Here is a 24118-nt window from a genome sequence, read left to right as displayed (position 1 = left end):
CGTGTCGCTGCCATCGGGTCCAGAATGAGCTCGCTCAGTTTAAACATTTGTTGTGTTTAGATCTTAAAGTTATTGCATTAAAGTCACTTTTAACCATGAAGGTGAACTTTTATGTAAAAATCAGCCTTTTTTCTGTTAAGCAAACTTTTGTAATGAAGGTTTGTGTCTGATATGCTGTCCACTGTGTGCTCACTCAGCATTTCTGTATTTGCATTTAGGGTGTTTCATATTCGGCCTTTAACTGCACAGAACAGGAAGCACTTTGTGCAGCCTTAAGTGTTGCTTGGTGAACAGTTGTTTCACATAAATTGCTAATAAACACATTCAGAGATGATTTTAATATTTATTCTCACTTCCTATCATTTTGGCGGTGGCTTTGTTTTAACATTTTTTCTCGGGGCTGACTAAAACCTCTTTGGGCTGCGCCAAAAATTCCTTTATGCAGGAAAAAACTTTCAGTTTTATTGACTATCTTCGATTGTGCCCACGGCAGCTCGAGCTTGCAGTCTGTTATGTAACAGCTTATCCACTCGAGTAATTTCACATCCAGGTCTTCTCTGAGCGCCTTTATAACAGCAATTGAGAGATCCCACCTGCTCTTAACGTCTCTGATGAAAATTTCCTGGCCTCCGGATCCGTTACCTTGGTTATCTATGTTTCATTAGATTAGAGATGATGGCAGCATCACTTAGCTCCTCTTGACAGATAAATGGACTCTATCTCAATCTTATCAGGCCTCTCAGGGCTGCAGCGTGGCTTCGTCTGGCAGGGTAAAGGCCGCCAGGTCAGTGTGCGGGGAAAAGAGGGATGATGTCACCATCCATCCTGTGGCTGGATGGCGGTTTTATGACCGTCAGCTACTGTGACGCATCAGTGCTTTAGGCGAACGATTGCGAGTTTGTTTCCACCAGTGCTGCGAGGATGAGCAGAGCAGCTGGACAGACAGAAAACCATCACGAGTACAGTTATTGATGATTTGTTTGCCCTTTACCAATCGTCCCTCTATTACCCCTCAGCCGGGCTGTTGTTGTTGCATTGAAACCCAACCTTGTGCACACGACAACTTCAGAAAGAACCTCACACCGTAGGTGCATCTATGTGCTTCGTTTCTGTCACATGTGCTGCGTTTGTGAATTTCACAGTCCAAGCTTGTTTGCTTTTTTTCAGCTGGAAGTGTTGAACAAGTCTTCTGGATTTAAAGATTAAACCAAGCTGCAGTTTTAACTGTGCCTTCTTTGTCTCTGCAGGTGTATCTCATCAATGTCACCTACTCGGACAACACCTCCCACATCATCTACAGAAGATACAGCAAATTCTTTGACCTACAGGTAATCCCCCGTCAGTCTCGCCCCGCTCTGCTGCCCTGTGTGGGCCGTGCTTGGATTGAAGTCCCCGATGCCGCCGCCCGCTGATGTATTCTTCAGCAGGTCGAGCGTGTGAACTCGCAGCATTGTTTTGTATAGATTAATGTGTAAACCTGGCACCCGTTTGCTGCTGCCGTGTCTCTGGCCGTGTTCGCCACACCTCGCCGCCTCAATGAATCGATGTGTGAGTTAGTAATTGGTCGGGGAGCGGGGGAGACGTGGTTTGTATGCCTCAGCCTGCACCTCTCTCTCCTCCCGCTCTTCTTCTTCCTTTCTCGTCTCATCGCTGGCTTGGCCTCAAAACGTCAGGGAGCTGACAGGCCTTTTTTTATGGTACAAGCAAGAAAGCCACATGGAAGTCAAATTTAATGTACCAGGCTTTGCAGTGGCTTGTCGTTAGATTCTCTTGCTACGCGCTGCTCTGATTGGTGGCTTCTTTAAATAGAGGCTCATACGGAGGAGGCTTTTTCTGCTTTGCTGTCTTGGCTCAGACGCTTTACTCCCTTGTTTAAAATGTTGTTGCGGTGTCTCTTTGGGACTATTTATTTTGGAATGAGGCAGGAGTGGGAATGAAAACCTTTCCTGTATCTTTCACATGGACTCTTCCATACTGAGAGAATGTTTATGTGCACTCCTTCAGCCCCCTCGCACCTTTGCCCTACTGCAAGCTGATACCATATGTAGAGTGCACCAGGGGTCTACCAATAACTAGTAAATATAACAGAGCCATAGTGTGAGCGTTACAGGGAGCACATCTCAATAGCTCCAGTGTGCTCGTCCAGCAGGGAATGATGTTTCAATCAGCAGAGGAAAGGTCCTTTCTGAAAGGTCCCATTGATGACCACTGGGGCAGTGAAAAATAGACCCTCACCCCTACTGCAGCTGATTAGTCCCAAACTGGAATAAAGAGAGAGGTAGAGTAATAAACACAGAACAGTATGAATGCTTCATACACTCCGAAAGAACAAAGTACCTTATTGTAGTGGTTGAACAGCTGGGGTGGTGCCCTCTGAGGCACTACTTTGTGTAGGTGGACTTATTTACACCCTTGTGGTTTGTACTCGAACCTCTGGTGACAGTTTTTATTTTGGTGCCAAACTAGTTACAGTCTGTGATTAAAGCTGCAACTCTAAGAGTGAAAATAATATTTATCCAATGTCTTTGTGTATTTTGCCAAACACAGGTCTACAGATATCACAGATTGTGGAAGATGTGGTGCAAATATGCACCTTTTTAAAAATCTGTTCCTTTCTGGTCCTTAAATGTCCACAAATGCCATAACGAGCCTCAGACGGCACATTTGTGGCGGTTGTACCTGTGGGGACGTGAGTGGACTTTGGATTTATCACAGCTAATTGCTGAAATATCAGAAACAGATTGCATGTAATTTCTAGCTTGGCGTCATTCAGTAGTAGATTGTTAGACTGATGGTAGACTGGCTCCTTCTTATGGCAGCATTTATGGCAGATCTTAGTGACAGTGAGAGAGGTTTTTCCTATTTTATAAAACAGTTATTAATGATAATAATTTTGTATAGATGTGGTGTTTGGTGATTCGCACCTCTAATATTCACCTCGCCTTCTATAAGAGTGAGGTCCTCAAATTGCCTGGGAGAAAACTAATGAGCCTTAATGGTTCCTGGATAGCTTTGTACAAAATTACTCCCAGTCAGCAGCAGCAGGATTAATTTTGTTAGGTATGTGAAATGTCACGGGGGCAAAGGTCGTCTAACTTGGTTCCTTTATTTAGTCAAATACAGTCATGTCAACAGAGTTTGGCTACTTTTCAGTCAGCTCTGTTGTGAAGAATCTTCTGGTAAATATTTCAAACATTTACCAAATGCCGTCTTTAAATCACACTGCAGTGCATCAGCTCCAGCACAGCTCTCCTCGCCCGCTTTCCCGATGTTTCCTTTTCCACGGTGACATTCATGAATAAAACCACCGCTGGCAGCAGTGACAGGCCAGCTTTCTAATCCTCATCTCTGTCGGTGTATGCACTCAGAGTGAAGTTCTCCCTGCCAGACTTTGATCTCTCTCGATGGCTTTGATGGTGCCTTTTTGATCTCATTGTTTCCAGTGAGACCTGGAGCCTCTCCTGTCCAAACATTTATCTGCTGCGGGGTCCCCGCTGCTTTTAAGCCGCCTCGCTGTAACCCTGAGGGAGAAAAACACGGACTGGAGCTCTGAAAACTGCCAGAGAGCAGTTTAACCAAATCCTTGGCAAACACCGCTGGGGATTCCAAGACAGTTTCCTAGTAATAACCAGACCGGGCTGTGTTCCTGGAAACACTGGCCCCGCTTCCAGGCTGCCATCCAAATGAGAGGGACCACAGATGTTGCTTTGACTGACTTTGTATAGGTTGAGTCAGGGAAACAGGCTCTTTATGTTGCGCTGAATGCACGGGCAGTAAAGCTCACATGCTTTGATATTAGACACACATGAAGAGTGGTTGTAATGTAGCCAAAAACTCTGAGAAAACTGAATCTGAAGTTCACAAATCCTTCAGTTTCAAAGCGCTTCTGTCTGCACAGCGCAGAGAATGTGTTAAGGTAAAAATAATAGGAGCCATATTAGTGCTATTTTGTGTCCCTCTGTGAAAAAGGAAGTCATTTACGGATAATAGAGTGAATATATTAGTGCAAAGTGTTGCCAGAATTGCCCTGGAGGGAACCATTTTTTCTGCACTTTCACTCTGTTAGGAGTGTGGATCCCACACTCTTTAGAAAAAAGGTTGTACCTCCATCTGCCACCGTCGTCCATCCAGTATCACTTTATTGGATGGTGTTTTTTCTTCTGGCTGGAGCTTGGCGTCGGCAGTTTTCCCGACATTTCACTCGATGGCGTTTCTGTTTAAATAATGAAAAAAGTCAAAGATAAACTGCTGATGATGGAAGTCACAGACGTCACTATTGATTTGACTAAGCATTTTAATTTAGCTGCCCTCGCTATCTGGAACCAGTTTGCTCAACTAATTAATGCTGTGATTGGTGTGCAACCAGTAAATGAGCAGGGCTGATCTGGTCTGTCAAACCAGCATCCTCCCAGTGGTGTCTGGGCCGACTCTCAGAGATGGAGAAGCTCCGTCATCTTGAAAGTAGCAGCTTGCATCTCCTTCAGTGTGATTGCTCGATGTCCCGGTGAAGCTTGTTGCTGTTGCAGACACCGACGCCTCAGAGCTTCTTCAGCCACAAAGCTTTGACCAGCTCACGTTCATCAAGACGACTAAAACCCCAAATAGTCATAAATAGTTGGTCAGTTAAACTTTGTGTTTCACAGCTCGCTGGGCTCTGCTTGGTGGCAGAGTCATTGACAGTGTTTCCACTCGTCCTGGTAGAGCGCAGTGCTGTGATGCCACATGAGTTCACTTTGAAGCTGCTCCTCCAGCACACATACCTGAAGCATAAGCACATACATGTGCACCAGTCCTCCTCATTGACTGGCTCTTGCTGGCTGCTGTGCACGGATGTGGTTTTGACTCAGACCTGACTCGTGAGCAGCTCTGGAAGAAGTGCCTGAGTTAATCATCAGGTGGATGGAAACTGGGACAGGGAGCAGCCCGGGTCAGCCAGCGGTCCCGGGAGGAAAGGTGGAATGATGATGACGAGGTGATGAAGCAGTGGAGAGCTGGAACATGAAAGCTTTAACGGTAAGTGACGGTACTGACGATTAAGATTCAGGCTGATGACGACGCCGGTGATGCAGACGGAAGACATGAGTATTCTGATCATCTGCGTTTCTTCGAGGTCACTTTTTACAAAATGGCCTTTTGTATTCCAGGAAGCCGTGAGGAGCGGGTGATGGCGCTCCGGGTGTCCTTGGGCCTCTGCTGAAGTTAGTCTATTTAAAGCTGTGGCGTGGCTCTCCATGTGAAGGAAGGCCTCTGACTCACGCCTTTACGAGGCTCTTCATTTGTACTCTGTCGGCACGCGCCTTCACAAGCACTCTTTTTCTTCTTTGTCCGAGTCCGCACTCACACGAGCTTCCCTACAGCTACTGAATGTGCGGCTCAGGGAGGTTTTCATGCTGCGGCTTTCCAAAAATCCCTTTTATTAGTTGCTGAGTCTCAAGGCTGGAAGCAGCTTAACAGATGCTAGCAGCAGGCTTCTGGTAAAACGGGAGCGCGTATATATTCAGCAAATTACACAGTCGCTGTGGTCAAATCGCTTACAAAGAAGGTCACTGACTCGTGAATCTCTAACCTCTATGTGGGCTGTTTGATGGAAACGTGTGTCTAGACCGCGAGGCATTATCGGTATGCCATCCTCGAGGACAAACTGCTGAATGGACAGAGCGCTAGCTCAGCCTCTTTGTCCTTGAGCTGCTTTGTGGACGAACTGTAACTCAGCCCATTGTTTCAGGTCGAGGATAAAGGCTGCTTTATTTTATTTATGGGCGTGTGCGCCTGAGAGAAAAGAGAGAGGGAGGTACAGACAAAGGAAGGACACCTACACGCCAAACACTGGACGTGTCCCTCTGAGTTACAATCAAGCAGTTGAGAAGATGGCTACAGGCCGGGTCCTCACTGGACCCAGAGCAGAGGGGGGGGAAGTATGCAGCGTTTCCCACAGTCACAGCGAGGCGCTCGGGAGAGGGGCTAAATTTAGGATGAATGAGCACAGTTCATTTGTTTGTGGGACGTTTCCGTGGCTTGAAAAAGTCAGCAGTGTGACTGGAAGTGTTTCAAGGAGTGAGAGAGGCGGCAGAAGGAAGCGCGACAGTCGACATGAAACACGAAGCGTCTGTGCTGACCAGAAATGCTCCGTGTGGTTAAGCTGAAGGCAAGATGAAGTAGCCTTCATAATGAGCACAAAGCCTCCCAACGCCGATGGTGTGTCGTCACCAACAAACAGCCAGTTAACCCTCTAAAGCCAGAAGCTGTGTCTGTGTTCCTCACTGAGCTTCTGATTGCTCTCGCTCCCAGACACTGGCAGCATGAAGGGCATGCTGGGAGTTGATGGCTGCACGTCTGTCACATTCTGTTTTCATGCCATTTTGTGGCCCGACTCAGAGGTCAGTGCAGACTTAAAGCTCTATTTTTACAGTAGTTTTGTGTTTCTGTGCAGCTGTATCCTCCCTCCTGCACTTCTTCTCCCGACTTCTGCCGGTTGCAATATTTGATTAGATACGGAGGCAGCCTGCAGATATAAGGCCTCTGCACGTTCCCACAGTGTGCTTCCTCTGTTTCCTTTGCTGCCTGTTACCTGCGATGTATGTGGTAGCTGACAGACTTCCACCGTCGGCTGTCTCACTCTGGTTTTCTTTCCTCTCTCTTCTCCACGCTCAGCTGGTCAGGCTTCGTGTTTTTGTGCAGCTCAAGGTCTTCTCCGCCGCTGAGCTCGGAAGGAGACTCGATGAAAACTTGGGAGAGCTCCGGCAGCTTCACGCTGAGCTTTGAACAAAGAAGTTGCTCAAGGTTTTTTTTGCTTTTTCATTACATTTCTGCCCAAGAATGACGTGCCTCTGTTCACCGTTTGATGAATAACACAGTATTTATTTTACACTCCTGCGGCGTCTGTTGTTCAGAGAGGGCGGGTGGTGTTCTCTGTATGTCCGGATATTGTTGAGCACAGGGCAGCTTTCACTGTTCAGTGACTGAACAACAGATGTTATCAGCAGTGGGGTGAAAAATAAACACATGAAGTATAAAACATGACTCTGGCTACTGGTGAGACTGAGACGTGGAGGAAGACTGTTTGGCCAATCTGAAGCAACGAGTGTGTTCAAACTTTATTTTGGGGGCTCGAAAAACAGAAGAGATTGTCATGACATCGCTCCGACCGGGCTTCACAAACAGCTGATCGATCTGGGACTTGGTGCCCATGTAAGAAGCAGCAAGCAAGAAGAACCAGGAGCTGGTGGAAAGAGACTGGAAAGTGCTCAGAGAGGCTTTGCAGGATGGCCATTCTGCAAAATCCTCAAACGACTGAGCCAATCAGGGCCTCAGTCTGTGAGGCACTCGGTGACTTTGGATTAAGAGGTTGATCTGTGGTTGGTTGCTGGTGGGATGCAGGTTGGGGCTTGATTAATCCCGGCTGGGTCTAATGTTTAAAGACAAGAACCCCCCCCCCCCGTGACCCCACCACCGCAGATCGCTGAAGATGCATCCCAGAGAGATCATCTAGAAGATGGATAGATGCATCCTTCACGCGCTGCCAGGAAGCCGCTTCGCTTCAGGAACCAGATGGTGGGAATGTTTGCAGGAACGGGTCCCAGCTGAGTTGGGGGAGAGAGAACCGACGTGCAACCAGATGTTGTTGGTTTTGGTGGCGATGTTTAGTGTCCACAAGCAAGAAGGGGACAAACTGAAGGGCCTGAGAGTGCTGCCAAATCAAAGACAGGAACAAAAGCAACCAGCTCACAGGATGACTAAACTACAAACTGCTGACTCCTCGCCAAGAAGAAAGCACCGCTGCCTTTGCTCCTGGTGTGTGTGCAGTGTGTATGTGTCTAAACCCGGCCCAGCCTCAGGCAGCAGCGAGTAACTCCACCCAGTATCTGCCTGTTAGCAGAACACATCCTCCCAGTGTCTGCCTGTAGCATTTATGAACTGAATCACAGGCACAGAAGGTGCACTGCTCACATTTAATCACAGCCCACCCTGAGTCACAGCCCTGTTGGGCTTAAATAGGGCAGCAACTAGGAGGACCCGCTGATTGGTGGGTTGGACTCGGCTCCCTTCCAATCAGTAATAAGTGCAGCGAGGAAGCGGAGTGACTGGCAGTAGCGTCACCGGGGCCAAAGGACGGCACGGTAACGTCTACACTTCCCCCAAATCACTGTGATAGTGGACGGTTCCCCAGAACAGATATGAGTGGAACTGTGAGCCAAACTAAGAGACTGAGATCATTCGCTTATTTAAGGTTTAACCAGTTAGCACGAGGCGCAGCAAGGCCGGGCGCAGGACTGCTCTGACCTTTGTGACACAAACACAGACAAACTAGGCCCACTCATAAAAACGATGCACCACTCGTGGTCAAAACGTCACTAATAAAGCTTTGCAGCATGGAGAGCCTGAAGCCGTTAGCATGACTTAACATCACGTTCTTTTTAATGGCCACCAGGGGGCAGTACCTGTGGTCCTGCGGCGTCACAGAGCAGTCGAGTTTATGCGCTCGTTTAAAGTCGCACTGAATAAAACATTAAGCACTTTTGTAAATTATGATAATTCCAAGAGTCAGAAAGTAAATTATTCAGGATTCGCAACTCATTAACCAAGGAGTGTGCTCATTCTCTCATTTACTCAGGAGCTCATAGCAGGAATATGCAGCGGCTACATCCATGTGTCATACAGTGTGTCCTGCAAATTAGTGACAGTAGGCCTCCTCAGTTGTTACTAAGATTCGCTCTTTTTGGTTTTAAAATGTGGGCTCAAATATGCCCGACACAGTCTGCAGTTTGCCCTTTAATGCTATAAACGTGCTAAAGGAAACCTCAGCCTAATCCGGTGTATTTGAAAGTAAATCGAGCGTGCTTCCTTAATCTGACGCCATCTACGCTCTGCTAGCGCCTGGAACGTCTCCCATCATTCCAAACACAAACTTGTGCTGAATCCAGGACTGAAGTTCTCACAGTGCTCCTTATCTGCAGTATCGGTGGCCGGTCCCAGCCCAGCTTTATTTCGCTGCCTGTAGGTTAATAAACAAGGACTGAGTAAACAGCAGGCAGGATAGGACACATGGGAGAGGTCGAGGTAGAGGAGCACAGAGATAACAGATGAGGGAAAATCTCTCACGCTATCGTCTCCCTTTTTCGTTTGCCTCCCTCCGCACTTGTCACGTCTCCCCTGCTGCCTCACACTCTTCGTTCACATCAACTTCCTGCGACTTGTCGATCTGCGTCTCTGCCTGCATATCTGTTTTCTTCCCCCGTCTCTGGCTCTCTGCAAAAATGCCTCCCTGGCTTCAACCTTCATCACCTGTGCGCCCTCCTATCTCCTCCCCAGCCAATCCAGCGCAGCTTCCAACCTCTCGGGGTCGAGCGCTTTCGCCAACTCGGCGCACATCTCGTCAGTTTGCATGTCCGTGGGCGTGCATGCACACGTTTGCATGTGGGTGTATGCGTGATGCCTGAGTTGCTGGCGTTTTCTCCCGATTACCCAGGCAGTCTTTCTGTTACGGCGTGATCCAATTTAACCCCGCGGGGACCTCTCCATCTCAGCCGGATTACATTTTATAGTGCAAACACAGGAGGAGCTTTAAAGGAAATAAAAGACCTTTGAATTAAACCCCTTTAGCAAACCATAATACCATTTACATTTGGAAAGTTGGCCTCTGGAGGCTGACCCTATGGAGTTAATTATGTCCCTAAAAGGAAATGGTAAAAATGTGAGCGCGCAAATGAAAACAGCAACGCAAAAGTGTTACTGCTGCGTAATAACAAACCTTTACATTTTAATGCACGGAAATATGCATGCACATTTTTGCAGCTTTGGCGTGATGGTCTCACCTGCTTGAGGATAGTAAGTTTTAGTATTCATTGATTAAATGTTTCACTATTGGAAACTTGATGTGGTGTGCTGCCTCTTCTATGGTTTAAGACACACAGCTACAGTACTGTGCAAAAGGCTCAAGCTCCTCTAATTTCTTTATATTTTGCTCTGAGCATGGGGCATAGGTGCATGAATGTGCTGAAACATGAGCAAATATATATGAAAATCCACTGTAGAGGCAAAAACAGTGTTTGTCCAACTCTAACAAGCTTGAAAGTCGATATTTGGTTCGAGCGCCTTTATTCTGCAGCACAGCCGGAAGTTTCTGAGGACGCCATGGAAGGAACAGGAATAGTTAGGAGTAGTTCAGGAATAGTTTTGGACTGACGTTCAAAGGTCTTCTTTGGATGTTTCTGCCTTCTTGTTCTGTTCTCTGTCACAATGATCCGTCCCTGCTTCACGATGCTGAAGTCTGGGCTCTGACGAAGCTGATCCGTGACTAGTTTGTGTGTTTGGGATCATGGTGATGCTTTCCAGATTGAATTGCATGCTGGATCAGAATCTGATGGTATTTTCTCAGGTTCATGATTCCTTCAACTTTAACAAGATCTCCAGCACCTCTGGCTGAAGTGCAGCCCTGCACCGTGACCGAGCCTGCACCGTGTTTCAGCGATGTCTGCAGACACCTGCTGCTGTACCTCGCTCACGACTCTCCTTACATGTTGATTGCTCCCTCAGTTCTTGTGTGAGTTTCATACTTCAGCCTTCCTCTGTGTCCAAGCCAGCCGCTCGTCCACGCAGACATTTCTGTTGAGGCTTCAGTGAGCAGTAGATGGATCACCTGAAGGTACAGATCAGTCGTCAGGTCTCTGCTGGATTTTTCCTGTTTTCTTTATGATGTGATTTTTAGATATTATTCATCTGCTGTAGTTTTTTTAGGCCTGTCACTTGTTCTGTCCTGTACGGAAACGCTGCACACCGTGCTGAGACCAAGTTTGCAGCTAATAGCACTTCTGCAGTCCCCGTGCTTCTGCAGAAATGCTATTTTATGCCTGTCAGACTGTGTTATCTTTGGCATTTTTCATAGTTTCAGCTAAAGAAATGGAAATGAATGATGTGTTTTTGGCTTCTGGTAACAAAGAGCCTAAAGATACAATTAAAACTGAGTCTTTGCCAGCTTTTCTCTTGTGTGCAGACTCGTTGGTTGATCTTCTGAGTTGGGGGGCCTTTTTATGGTTCGAGGACTCAGAGGTGTGTGTGTGCGGTTCGAGGACTAACTGAGTGAAAAAGCAGCCAAAGTCCAGAGAAAACGTGACAGACCTTCAAAAAACCTCCAACTATTACTCAACACCACAAAAATTATGCAAAAGATATGAACCATTGCCCAGTTCTCATGAATGGGAGCAACTGGTTTTATAGTCACAGTTATAATTCTGGTCTCAGTGAGATTTTGTTTTCCGTTGGCGTGCTGTGCGTGACCACTGGTGGACATTAGCAGCAGGGTTGGTATTAGTTCACGGCACCAAGTCCACGAATGTGTAAAACACAACAGTTGGTCCAAAGTTTGATTTCACATAAAACAGGCTTTTATCCTCTCCACGAGTTCCTTGTGTATAAATAACTTGGCACCAATCAGGGACGGCTAATTCGAATCCACTGGTTTCTTCCACTTGGTTTCCAGTATTTTCTGCCTCCTGCTTCTCTCAGCCCACTCGTGGTTGTATTCCAAACCTCACTTCTCATATACCATCCCCACCCTCAGCCATGCAGTGCACTGAGAACCAACACACACACACACCGATTCACCCCGTAGGGAGGAGAATGAGGTTTAGCCACGCCGCCCGAGGTCGGTCCTGGCTGTCAGCATGGAAACTCTGGAGACCGCCAGCATGGCTAAATTAGGTCCTCAGCTGCTTTATTAGCACTGAACTCTGGCTCAGGTGAGGGCCTCTCCTCTCTGCCTGTAGTGTAACTGTAAGCTGGCTGGCCTACTTTCTTAACCCAAACTAAACACGCCCATGTTCTTCGTCCTGGACCGAGGCTGCAGCTGCTCTAAAGAGCAAAGATATTGTTGGTTTACTCCGGCAGGACTCAGCCAGGCTGCTGAAGCGATGACTGGCCTGAAAATGCCACTGGAGCATTTAGTCGGTGCCTCTATTAAATGTGAAGGGAGGTTAAACTGCTCGGTGCAAATAAAGGGCAGAGCTCGTAGGATAAAATAGTCACTCTTTGATTAATTTTGCCCTTCAAAACTGCTTTTTATTATGGATTAAACATCAAGTCGACGGAGCTCAAACGCCGGTAAAATAAACTCTGTGAGGGGAAAAGCAAACAGCTTCTTTTCATTCTCTTTTGCACTCGGCGCACCGACTCAGTCTTCAGAGTTTTTCACAGCAAATGCTGTTTTATGTCTGTGATTAATGTATTTTTAATGGCCGTTTGTGAGCGAAGCACCCACTTGTCTGAACCTTAACACCGCTACTTGTGCCGAACTCTTGAGATAGACACGGAGAGGCGTGCGGATTGTTCGAGTGCCTCACAAACTGCATTTTTCTGCCAAGCTTCTCCTCCAGCACAGAGTTGACACAACTGGCAGTCCAGCTCACGAGTCTTAAATGGTTTTTCAGTGAGAGTGCTTGGATGATATTACCCACTTCATCTGCACCTTCAGCTGCCACGTGGAGTGGATTCAGAGTAAACTGAGCCGAATACTCAAAGTTTCAGTCGTAATTTGTGGCCGCACGTTCACCTGCTGATCTTTAAAACCAGCTAAACCAGTAACTACTGGAGCCTGACTGATATCCAATGTTTTTAAGCCGATACCGGCATTCAGTGATTTTAAAAATGGAAGTATCGATATATGAACCAGTTACACGATGTCTCCACAGCTCGGAGGTCAAATCATAGATGGGAGAGATTTTTAAACGGTCTTTTTGTCACATGACCAGAGAAACTCCTGGCTGATTAAAAAGCAGAAATGAAAGCCTTAAAACCTCAGTGGGCTGTCCTCTTCCTCTAGATTCTGACAAAGCTGACAGCTGATTATGTTTGGCCCCACATCCCGACTCTGGGTGGCTTTACCCCGGCTTCCAGGAACACTGGGAGGAACCTCGGAGACTGGGATATGTCCTTCAACGCGTGCCTTAAACAAATGTAGGACCGCTTCCAATCATCGACAGGATGATGCTAAAATTAGAAGCATCTGCTCTCAGAGTGATTCTGTCGCCAAACGCTGCTCAGAGCAGATCGTCTGATTGTTGGCGTGTCTCTCAGCGCTGTCGGGGCTTTACTTTACTGTAAAGTACCCCGAGGTGACTGTTGCTGTAAATTGGTGCTAATAAGATAAAACTGAATTGAGCTGATGTTGATTAATTGCTAAAAACTCATAGAAACCTAGTTTGTATGCTACTTAAGCTCGGTGAGGGACCTGCAGACGTTGCACCTCGCACAGCTTCCTAAAAGACCCACTGCAAACATGCTTTAGCGGAGCATGCAGGAATATGACTCAAAGCTAACATTTATATATCAGAGTTATTAGAGACACGATGCTTGGTGCTCATGTGAAACTACAGAAGAGGCAGCAGCAGTATTGCAGATACTCAGTGTTGAAAACAAATGCTGTCTGAAGCCCTTTAATGTTGCAAAGATTAAAGTTCTTCCTGTTGGTCTGATTATGAGTATTCGTGTGACTGCAGATGCCACAAGGAGTTGAGATAAGCTGGAATTCCGGTTCATCCTCTAGAGAAAACAGGATCTCATTCCAGTAAGGGAGTTTCCCGGTCAGAGTCCATTTCTCGAGCCTTGTTCCAAAGCTCACAGCGGGCCCTGCAGCTCGGGGTTGGGTAGTGATGACGGAGCGACTGCAGATGGACGAACATCAACACACGCCTGCACCTGTTGTCGTACTGAAAGCGAGGGGAGCCCGGCTCGCCGCGTGGGGTTAAACACCCTGCGGCGTCGACATATTCGTGAACAGAGCCTCAACTTTTAGACAAATCCAAGCCCCCCGCCTTACTCCCACGCATGCATTCGCTGCTTAAAGCGTTCAGGAATCCAGCATATCATGTTCCGACCTGATATAATGCGCCCACCACGGGCAGTGATCTGTCCGGATCTGCTGCCAGGGTGCCGGTCTAAATTTAGAGACACAACTGTGAGTGATTGTGGTTGGAAAGGAACGCCTTCCCTCCATAATCTGAGACATCTGCCTCTCTGAAACTGAACACTGCTGGGTGCTAATGCATGCTCATGCTTGATTCATGTGCTCCATTAGTTTCTGCTTGTTGGATTCGAGCTGTGATGAAATAAAGATTTCAGGAGGCTTTCTAATGGAGACCCGCCATGTTTCTGCTTGTTTTCTGTCATAATGGTGAATCTTTTTATTAAACACGTCCAGATTTTCAATTAATGAGGTCGACATTTGACCCAAAAGCTCAGGTTACAGACTGCTCGCTTCTGTTTGGGAGGGGCAGCCAATCAGAAGATGGTTGGCTTGAAGAAGGAGGAGCTTGTTTCAAACAGTTAAACAAACAAAGGGTTGCATTCATGTACATAAGGATTATTTTGAACTGTGAGTCATGCCGAGCTTCTCTGGTAGCGTCCGAGTAATAAAATCTGAATCTGGGAATGAGCAGAAGGAATCTGACAGCTCCGGGGTGTAAAAGCGAGCGCCGGCATGTTGACTTTGTCTGTGACGGGATGTTTGCATACTGACACGACAGCGAGAGCAGCGACCTTATCGGGGCGCTCGCCAATGAGGAGAAGCATGCTCGAGCCGGCGGCCTCACTCAGCAGATCACATGGTTGCTTTGTCAGGACAGTCATGAGTTGTTCCAGACGTTCGTGTGTGTGTGTGTGTGTGTATTTCCATTCCACTCTGTTCCACTCCTGCAGAGCCCGGGGTAAACCCACATCACCCACAACAGGAAGTGAGGCATCAGTTGGCTATAATGGCACTATGGCATCCCCCAAGTTTGTGCCAAGTGACTCTCACAGCTCCTTATAGAGCGGCTCTATTCTTAGCACATGTGTATGAAGCAGAGCTGCTGTTAGTCTCTGAGCCCCGTCGTTCCTGAATGAAGCTGAACTGAAGTGAACGAAGACTAAAGTGAGACTAAAGCGCTCTTATAATAACTGTATCGCTGCTAAAGCTAGTTTGACCAAACGCTGAGCTGGAACGTTCTCTTGAAGGTGGATGTTTCTATGTTTTCAGAGACAGATGTCTTTAGGTTTCATGTGGAAAAGATGAGCGACCTCTGCTGGTTACAGTTACATCTTCCTGCTTTGTCTCTGTTTTAGTCACAAAATGATGGTGCACATTATGATTTTTTTCTTTAGTCGACTAAATGAATGAATACACAGTTGAATCATGGTGAAACAAATGTTACTGGAGCCTTTTCATCATTGCCCAGTTCCTGCGTATCTATGCTAGCCACAGAGGCAGAAGTGCATCCAAATATATTTCTAAATATCTCGATTTTCTGACTCGGTTTGTTAGCTGTAGAACAGAATTGGGGGAAGAGGACTGAATTCTGCTTTTATAGGCAAAGTTTAATAAGCTACACTTCCTCAGTGACTGTGTGGAAATCATAGACGTGTCAAAGATGGACAGCGATGTTTACGGCTCTACAAAATTCAAACTGCCTTGATGTTTTTATGAATTCAGCCATTGCACGTGTCAGCCCTGTGGGTCCCTGATTGGTGGAAATTCTCGTGCAATCAGCGCACACAGACTCTCCTGATTATTAGAGACTGTTGATGATAAATGTTAGTTTTCTATATGCATTCTGTTTGCCGTCATCCTAAAAAGAGGCAAAATAAGTCAGTGGATATTTCACTTACCCACAGTTGTAGTCCGGTGTCATTAATGGTGGACGGTTTACTTTCACTCACACACAGCACGAGCTGTCAGCGTTCACGTGTGTTAGTTAAATAGAGACACAACATGTCTAATATTGTGGCTGTGACCATCAGTGATTACTGAAAAATGAAGTACTGTCTGTTACTGACTAGGACTGGGACACATCTAAACCCTGCAGGACACCGGCCCTCGAGGCCCGGAGGTCCCCACCCCTGCTCCAGCCGATGTGCTTTGTCCAGCACATCGGCTGGACAAAGCACATCTCTGTCAGTACAGTCTTCCTCCATGACCTACATGCTCGTCTTGTTATGAGAAGTAGCTACACCCTCACACACACAAACATTGGGAAATGTTCAGCATTATTGGGTTTGGAAGGCAGGAGTCTGTCTTTTCACATAGATGTATGAAATGTATTTTAGAACACCTGACGTTAAAGTCACGATGGGAAACACAAGCAGAGTCATTGATAAAGGATTTCTGTATAAAGTGGGACTGACCCCACTCACGTCGTCGCTGAAGGAGCTCAGCTGGTATTTTTGTGCTGCTTCATTTTCAAGGTTTTGTTTTGGACTCTAAATCCAGAGCTGCTGAATTGTAGTCCCGAGGCTGTCTCAGGACTACACACCACCTTCCTCTCAGTACCTACACTCTGATCACGTTTATGCTTTTAGCTCCTGTGGTAATGTGGAAATAAGACGAGCGTCAGCGCGAGCCGGACAGTAAGCATTACATCATTGCTTCCTGGATTCACTCTGAGGGGAGACGAAGGAGAATCTTTTTTTTTACCTGACTCCCAACATTTACACCAGTGGTCCAGAGCTGCACCGCATCATCCAATCACATCTCCTCACAACTCTTCTTCACACTCTCTCTCTGCTGGTTACCAAGGAGACAGTGAAGTCTGAGAAGTGGAGCGATGGTTTGGCGTGGATGTGTTTCTTTCTCTTTTGGCATCCTCAGAGTGGAATTTTACCACCTGGACTCCTGATCGTCTGCTATCGTGCTGCAAACGTGCACGCTCGCAGGCCGTGCACGTGCAGCCTGTGTGCATGCATCCATGTAAAAGAGCAGTTGCGCCCGTGGCTGTGTCACCCGATCCCCGCCGTCCCACCTGTTCTCACCATTCTCTCTCCCTCGGTGATCCTGTAACTCCCGGCAGGTCGTGAGCACGCTCTCTCCTGCCAGGAATCTGTCAGCGGCGACAGGAAAACATGTATTTCAGGACAAGCTTCGACCAGCCGGAGAGTGTCTCGAGTAATGAGCTAACCTTGATTCGAGTGGATCAGTTCAGGCTGCACCGGCAGAGTTTGAAAAGGAGGGTGGGGGTGTAATTAGTTTGTTGAACTGAGACAGAAAGCTGACATGACGACCCTTACGGTTACGTCTGTCCTCTCAGTGTGTCGCACCTGCACGCAGGTGAGCACGTGCCGCACCTTACATCTTTGCCTTCATTAAGAAAGTGGAAACGGTGGCACAGTCACACTTCAAACCTGCGAGTTCAGCATCGGTGAAATGTTCTGTCCATCATCCATCCGTGTGTCACGGACACAGATCCTGTGAGCAGGATCCAAACCATTTAGTGCCGTGGCAGCGTTAGAGGAAAAGAGTGGGGCATTGTCAGTGGAGTGTAAGACTTCAGCCCAGTGGATGAGTGGAAAAAAATAAGACAGGAATTCAATGAAAAGGTGCAGGGCAGACTGACAGATGGACGGGGGAAATGGGATCAGGTGACGGATGTTTCCGGAGTGGGCGCTGGGGATTAGTGCGAGTGTTTTCTGGGTATCTTCTTGCGTCCAGAGACCCACCCGGCTGTTTGCTCGCTCGGTTCCCCGAGGTCTTTTACAGCTTTCAGCCATCACACACAGACACGGCCGACAGCTCTCATCTCCTGTTATACCTCTTTATGGACTTCAGCCCCCTACACACACGTGCACACATGCTCCGTGCACACATGCTCCGTGCACACATGCTCCGTGCACACATGCTCCTTCCCGCCTCTGATTCTGTAGGAATCCGTTTGCTGCAGTGCTGTGCAGTATGCCTGCTAACCCTCTGCATCTGTCCTCTGCTGTTTTTGCTTTCTCTCTAATCTTGATTGATTTATTTGAAGAGTGGAAAAGAGCAGGAATCTGCTGCGTTCCCCTCTTTCTCTTGACTTTCTCCTGTTTTTGTTTTTTCTTTGTCTTTGTGCTTCGCTCTGCACGCTCCCTCTCTCTGCGCCTCCTGCTCTGGTGTCAGCACTTCTCTCACCGTGTTCATGTTGTTCATGCTGGTTTGACTCCCGTGAACCCTGCGGCTCATGAATCCGCTGCACCTCGGACCCACGGCGTGCTAGTGGACTTGTTTTTTGTTTTTTTTATTGATACCAGCGTGCAGCTTTGGGACTGAGGTGTAACGCTCGATATGATGCACAATCACCCCTGAGCAGAAAAACTGTTTCGTGATTATAAAGAAGCGCTTTTAGTAGATTAAGAGGTAGTTACTGTTTTGACCGAGGCTCTCTTACTTCATGTTTAAGAGTTACCTTCATTCTTTTTGTTTGGAAGACTCAGAGGAGGAAGTTTGGTATCAGCAATACGTTTGCTGCTAACATGTTCCAGCAGCTAACCAGATACAAAGAGATGCTTAATGTGTTGAACAGACACTACTGTGGTGATGCTAAGCTAACTGCTACTGGTCTTTGTCCTCATGTTAAACCATTGTCTTTTTTTTTTTTCTTAAACCTGATTGGTTACCAGCCCTGTGGTAGCTGGGATAGGCTCCACCCTGTGCTGTGGGCTTTATGTTAGCTTAGCTTAGGTTAGCATAGCATAGAAACAAAACAGAAACTTGGCAGCGTCAGGTCTTAACCTACATCGGCACTTTATCTGACGATTTAATCGCCATTAACTGTGATTCACCTTCATATCTTCCTTTTAAAAAGGAGTTTTTCTTCACCACTGTTGCCAACTGCTTGCTTGTATGTTGCTGTCATATGATTGGAGGGTCTTCAGCCTTGAAGCAACTGCTGTTGGAATACAAATAAATACATTTATTATAAATAAAAGTGAATTGAATTCATGGCCAGGGTTGGTTTATAGCGTTTACCTTTTTGTGCAGCCTCCTGGTTTCCCACAGGGATGAATAACTGTTCTGGTGCTGCGCTAACTTTGCTGCAACTTTGCTTTTCCTGCTGCTGTGACAGCAGTGCATCATTTCCCAACTGTATGGTGTTTGAGAGACTGAGGGTGCACACAGGAGTGAGCACCTCATTGATTTCTTTAATTAATAAATATTAACTTTGTGACAATAAATCAGCTGCCTCTCCACTTTCTTTCTGATCATGTGTCATTGTCTTGGATAACTGATCTAAATCTTTAAATTCACTTTTGCATTACTCTTTATCCCCCAGTGTTCCTCCTGCATCGTGTTTTGTCTTTACATCCACACATGCATGGCCAGAGTAGCAGATTGTGTGCATTTATATTTGTATGAACACACGGCTAAAGATTTACTGTTGCAGAGGCCTGAGGCTGAGCCTAACCCATTTTTCTATATAAATAATTAATGACAGTCAAACATTTTTGAATATTGCTCACAAATAAGGAAAGAGTTTAGGTCTCTATAACTAGAGCTAAAAAGGTAACATGCACACAAGCTGACGCCTAAGACGTTTTGCTTTTAAGGAATGCCATCCTGGAATTATTTCATGCAGGGTCGTTTATCTTTGGTTTTTCTCAGTGTCGGTGAGAATGATCTCTGAAGCTGCTCTCAGGAATATATTTGAGCTAAAGAGCTAGGCTAGCTGTGTTTATGCTAAGCTAATTGCCTCCTGGCTTCAGGTTTATACTCGACATGACACACGAGATTGATATCGATCTTTCTTATCTCGTGCCCAGGAGAGACGGCAGATGATTCCTAAAACGTGAAGCTGAGCCGAACATAAAACTAAAGCCGTTTCCTCTCCTCGTGTTTCCACAGATGCAGATACTCGACAAGTTCCCAATTGAGGGAGGGCAGAAAGACCCGAAGAAGAGGATCATCCCATTTCTCCCAGGTGATAGCCTGCTCCTGAGCTCTCGTTATCTGAACAGGCTCCCATATTAATAATGTATGACTGGCACTCGCGGGGCGTCAGAGTGTGTGTGTGTGTGTGTGTGTGTGTGTGTTACTGCTGATGAGGCATTATCTGTGACTTTCAAATCTCAGCTGTGTTTTCGTGCCTGTGCGTCTGTGTGATGTTCATTTTTGGATGTGGAGAGCGTCTGAGTCACATTATGATCATGCATGAATGTGATCACTTGATTATGCGGGTCTTGCATGTCTCTGTGTGTGTGAGATTGACAACACATGCTCGTCTCTCCTCACATTCAGGTTGATGGTGACCTGCAGTAGTGGGCACGATGCTGCGTGTGTGTGTCCACCTGTGTGTGTCCACCTGTGTGTGTCCACCTGTGTGTGTCCACCTGTGTGTGTCCTCCATGTAGATTCTCCAGCTCCGTGTGTGCTCAGGCAGTAAAAGGCTTCTGTGTGTTCACAGCAGTTTATTTTGGTAACCGCTCTGTTTAAGCCCCCCGGCCAACACGTGGTCCCAGCATCAGCTTTATAGCCCCACCCCCCCACCCCAGCCCTCCTCATCCTCACACTCACAAACAAAACCAATCTGGAAACCCACCAAACACAAACCTCCCACTTTGCTAGAAAGCCAGTGGCGCCACATGCAAACATAACCGACTGTCTGCGGATCCACGCCTCAGCTCGGACTCTAAGCCGCGCGATTCTTAATGGACTCTTTCAGTCTGAAGTTGCAGGCCAGCGTTTTAGTTTCAGAGCTCGGCAATAAAAAAAAAAAAATGAAATCACCAAGTGTGCAGTTTTTCTACTGTTTCGAGTATGGAAGCCAAAAAGTGCCAAAAAAGATTTGATTATTAAATAAATGCAAAAACAGGAGCAAAATAACGGTTTTGAGTGTTTGGGAGCCCACACGGTGAGTGGGTTTAAATTTGTTTATATTCAAGAGGATGCTCACGGCCCCACAGCGGGGACTGTGGATACGTTCAACATATAAGGTCCACTTCAAACCATTCTGCTGTCGCCACACTGAGCTCTCAGAGATCTTCTGTTAATGATCACACTGTTTCCCTGAGCGGATTGGTCAGTAAGCGGCTGTTTAATGTGTGCTGAGCTCCTCGTTGGAACATAAGTGGCTCAGAGGCAGCTCAAGTCAGAGGTGAAACACCTGTACAAGACCAGAGACGGTAACATGGAGACTTTAGATTCTGTAGAGAGAATATGTGCAGTTAGGTGGTGTTTAAGGTCAAACTTTTCAGGTTGCAGTGAAACAGTCATGTTGGCCTCTGGGTCATTTTTCTGGGATCAACTGGAAAAGAGAGAGTACGACTGCAGTGAAAGTTATTGTATGATTTTTGCATTTATATTCTGGTGTCACTGCATGTCTTCATGCAGCATGTAGCATTTGAAAATGTCTGCTTCTCTTTACTGCGTGCATGCGTGCGCCTGTGTGCGCGTGTGTGCGTCACAGTGTTGACTGATGCTGTAACATCACATTAATGCTGCTCCAGGTCCAACGTTGCACTGTTTTTGTAACTCACGGGGGAAAAATGGGAAAAGGTCTGTGCTGGAGGATTCCCCTTTAAACAGTAATTCCGGGGTTCCTCACACAACAGAGTGCACGACCCCGGGCCTGCCGGGGTGGGGGTGTGACACAGCTGGAGTGTGGGCCTGAGATGTCATTCATTACTGACATCTCCTGACAGGTCTGAGTATTACAGGAAGCTTTGACTGCTCTGCAGAATCAGCTTAAATGTGTATTTTTAGGGATGCTGTGCATGTCTCCAGTATTTACTCTTCTCCTTTCCTCTGTTGGCCTTCACCTCCATCCTTATTATTTTTTGTCCCCTTTCCTCTCCCTCCAGGCAAAATCCTGTTCCGGAGGAGTCATGTGCGAGACGTGGCCATGAAGCGGCTGCGTTTCATCGATGACTACTGCAGGGTAAACATCCCTCAGCTTCTCGTCTGTCTGTGGGGGGCATCCCCGAGCCTGTCAGGGGTCGAGGGTCACGATCCGCGCTGTCTTTCACACGCTGTTCAGACGGGGGGGGGGCTCTGATGGGAAATGTTGTAGTTGTGCATAAAACTTTCACACCTTAAACTGACCTCCATTATTTTAAAGTCCCTCTCGCTAACGACCTCCTCCCCTCGTTTGCTGGTTTTGTTTCCGGCAACAAAATCAAACTTTAAAGTGACGAGCGTTTGTAGTCCTGCGGCTCCAGAGTGACTTTCCTTATCACTTCCTGTTCCCACTCTTATTAGTTTTTTTTAACCCTCCATCGTGCCCTCCCCCTCTTCCTTCCTTCCTTCCTCTTGGCTCAAAGCTGCACGAGCAGAAGGGAGATTCAGGCTCTTATGTTTGTCTCCACGCATAATTATGGAGCAGTATTCCTCGCCTGTGTCAGGCAGGGTTACCCACAGCATTAGCTCAGTAATTGGGACTAGTTTAAGAAGCAGTTCCACACATGTGAAGTGAAGCTGGTCCTCAGCTCAGCACAGGCGAAGGTTCACACAAAAGCCTTTTCATTATCCAAATAACCTAAAGCGCTCCAGTGTTTACAGTTGCTACAGCGAGCTGGTGTTTTTCAGCCAGCGTTATGGAGCACGCCGCACTGTTTACTTCCTGCATCCTGTTTATGAGGCAAACACAGAGGAAGAGAAATTATTCTCCAAGGATGGGCTCCCCGGAGCCTGCAGGGTGGAAACCCGGCCGGCTGCGTTGCACATGGCCTCTGCTGTGGATAATATAGGATCCGATGAATGAAACATGAAGGCAGCTCAGACTGTGGCAATTTAAATAAAACGCCTACGCCGTACATATGTTGTGTATATTTCACGGTCCAGCGCGCCGAGCTGTACGAGAGTCACTCCTACAGCTGGAGCCAGTGACATCATTAAATATAGTTATTTAGACTGACATGAGATCCTGTCTCTGACTGCGGGCTGCTTCTGTGTATGAACAGTCATTGATTGTGTGTTTGTGTTCTGCAGATGTGTAGCCAAGCAATCGTTTGCACACACATGCAGTAGTCTGTATCATTCAGCTTGTATTGAAACCTTAAATATAAAAGTCACTCCAGAAACAAAGATCTAAATTTAAACTGATGTTATTTTTATTTATAGCGCTCAGTGGGAGAAATACAAGCTGCACGCAGCTCTGCTATATTTTCACTTTATAGAGATTGAAGTGCAATAATCTGCTGTATGTCTGAGAAGTGTAGCTGGTGCCTTAGACCTGCAATGTCTCTACTGACCAGCAGGGGGCGCTGACTCTGAAGGCCGATTACGATCATTCTAACCCTGCTCATTATTCTGATGAGTTTATTAGCTCGATCACTATTTTGCAGTCTTGCTGAATACAACATAATGTGCGTTTTGTGCGTTTTGTAATTCATGGTCCCGTTTAGAGCTGAGAAAGGATAAATCAGGGTTTGCTTTGAAGTCTCTCCTGTATGATTCTTCATTAATCTTTTATTTACAGGTCGTGCTTTAATATAATAAACAGTTTTGATTTAAACTCAAACTTATTTTCAAGCTGCTCAGGTAGAGTCTGAGGATGAAACTGTGGAGCGTCTTCAGAGAGGCGCTCACTGTCGCTCTCTCTCTGCAGGCGCTGGTGCGACTCCCTCCTCAGATTTCTCAGAGCGAAGAGGTGCTGCGCTTCTTCGAGACGAAGGCTGAGGACATCAACCCCCCCGTGGAGTGAGTGAAGCACACGCTGTGGACAAACACCGCACACACAGTTTCTGTATAGGCTAATCCGCTGGCTAATTTCTGTAGCTGAATCAGCTTTACACACCTTTCCAGGTGAGAGTGGGTGTGGCTTAGATTGGCATCACTTTTAAAGGAGGGCTATGACATCAGCATTATCAAACTTGACGTGTTGCTCTTCCTCTCAAAGATGAAGAGTCGAATGTAAAAGCATTTAAATCCACAGCTGCTCCGTGTCTCAGGGGTTTAATCACATGACCAGCTGATGTCACGTGTGGTGTCACTGTTAGCTGAGCGTAGCTAATATCAGCTACTGTTTGCTAACTTTACTGTATGACAATTCCATTGTTTGTCACTAAGCTAAATGTTGTTATTAAAGCAGCTGAAAGTGTTGGCAAAGTGAAAATGTCGTTTTCTTGGTTAATTAACAACATTTTGATAGCCACCCGCTGCATTAGCATGTAGCTAACTGTACACACTTCATGGCAAAAGAAGCTAAAATCATTTGATGGTCATGCTAATTAGCGTGTAGTTTGTTGTAGAAACACTCGTGTGAAACAGGAAGTTTTTAGTGTTTCTTGGTAAAATAAACTACAAACCCACACAGGAAGTTGAGCGTAGCATGTTGATTCGATGGCACAGGTTTACAGCCGAGATGCCGCCACAGGAAAGGCAGCTTGTTTGCTCTGCCTCCAGCCTGGA

The 24118-nt window shown here is 46.7% G+C and overlaps 1 protein-coding gene across 1 annotated transcript; it reads left to right on the top strand.

Moving 5' to 3' along the window:
- Nucleotides 1-709: 709 nt before the first annotated feature.
- Nucleotides 710-23407, top strand: LOC134623716 (SH3 and PX domain-containing protein 2A-like; the record flags this gene model as incomplete). Its single annotated transcript, XM_063468744.1, has 5 exons — nt 710-784; nt 1248-1328; nt 19616-19691; nt 21571-21647; nt 23316-23407. Coding segments are annotated over exons 1-5 (401 nt in total), but the record flags the coding sequence as incomplete, so codon positions are not given.
- Between the last annotated feature and the right edge of the window lie 711 nt (nt 23408-24118).

This window comes from Pelmatolapia mariae, unplaced genomic scaffold (assembly GCF_036321145.2).
Source record: "Pelmatolapia mariae isolate MD_Pm_ZW unplaced genomic scaffold, Pm_UMD_F_2 NODE_ptg000853l+_length_29174_cov_1, whole genome shotgun sequence".
Classification (NCBI taxonomy): domain Eukaryota; kingdom Metazoa; phylum Chordata; class Actinopteri; order Cichliformes; family Cichlidae; genus Pelmatolapia; species Pelmatolapia mariae.
Note: the sequence above shows the minus strand (reverse complement) of the source record. Positions and strands in the feature narration are given on the sequence as shown.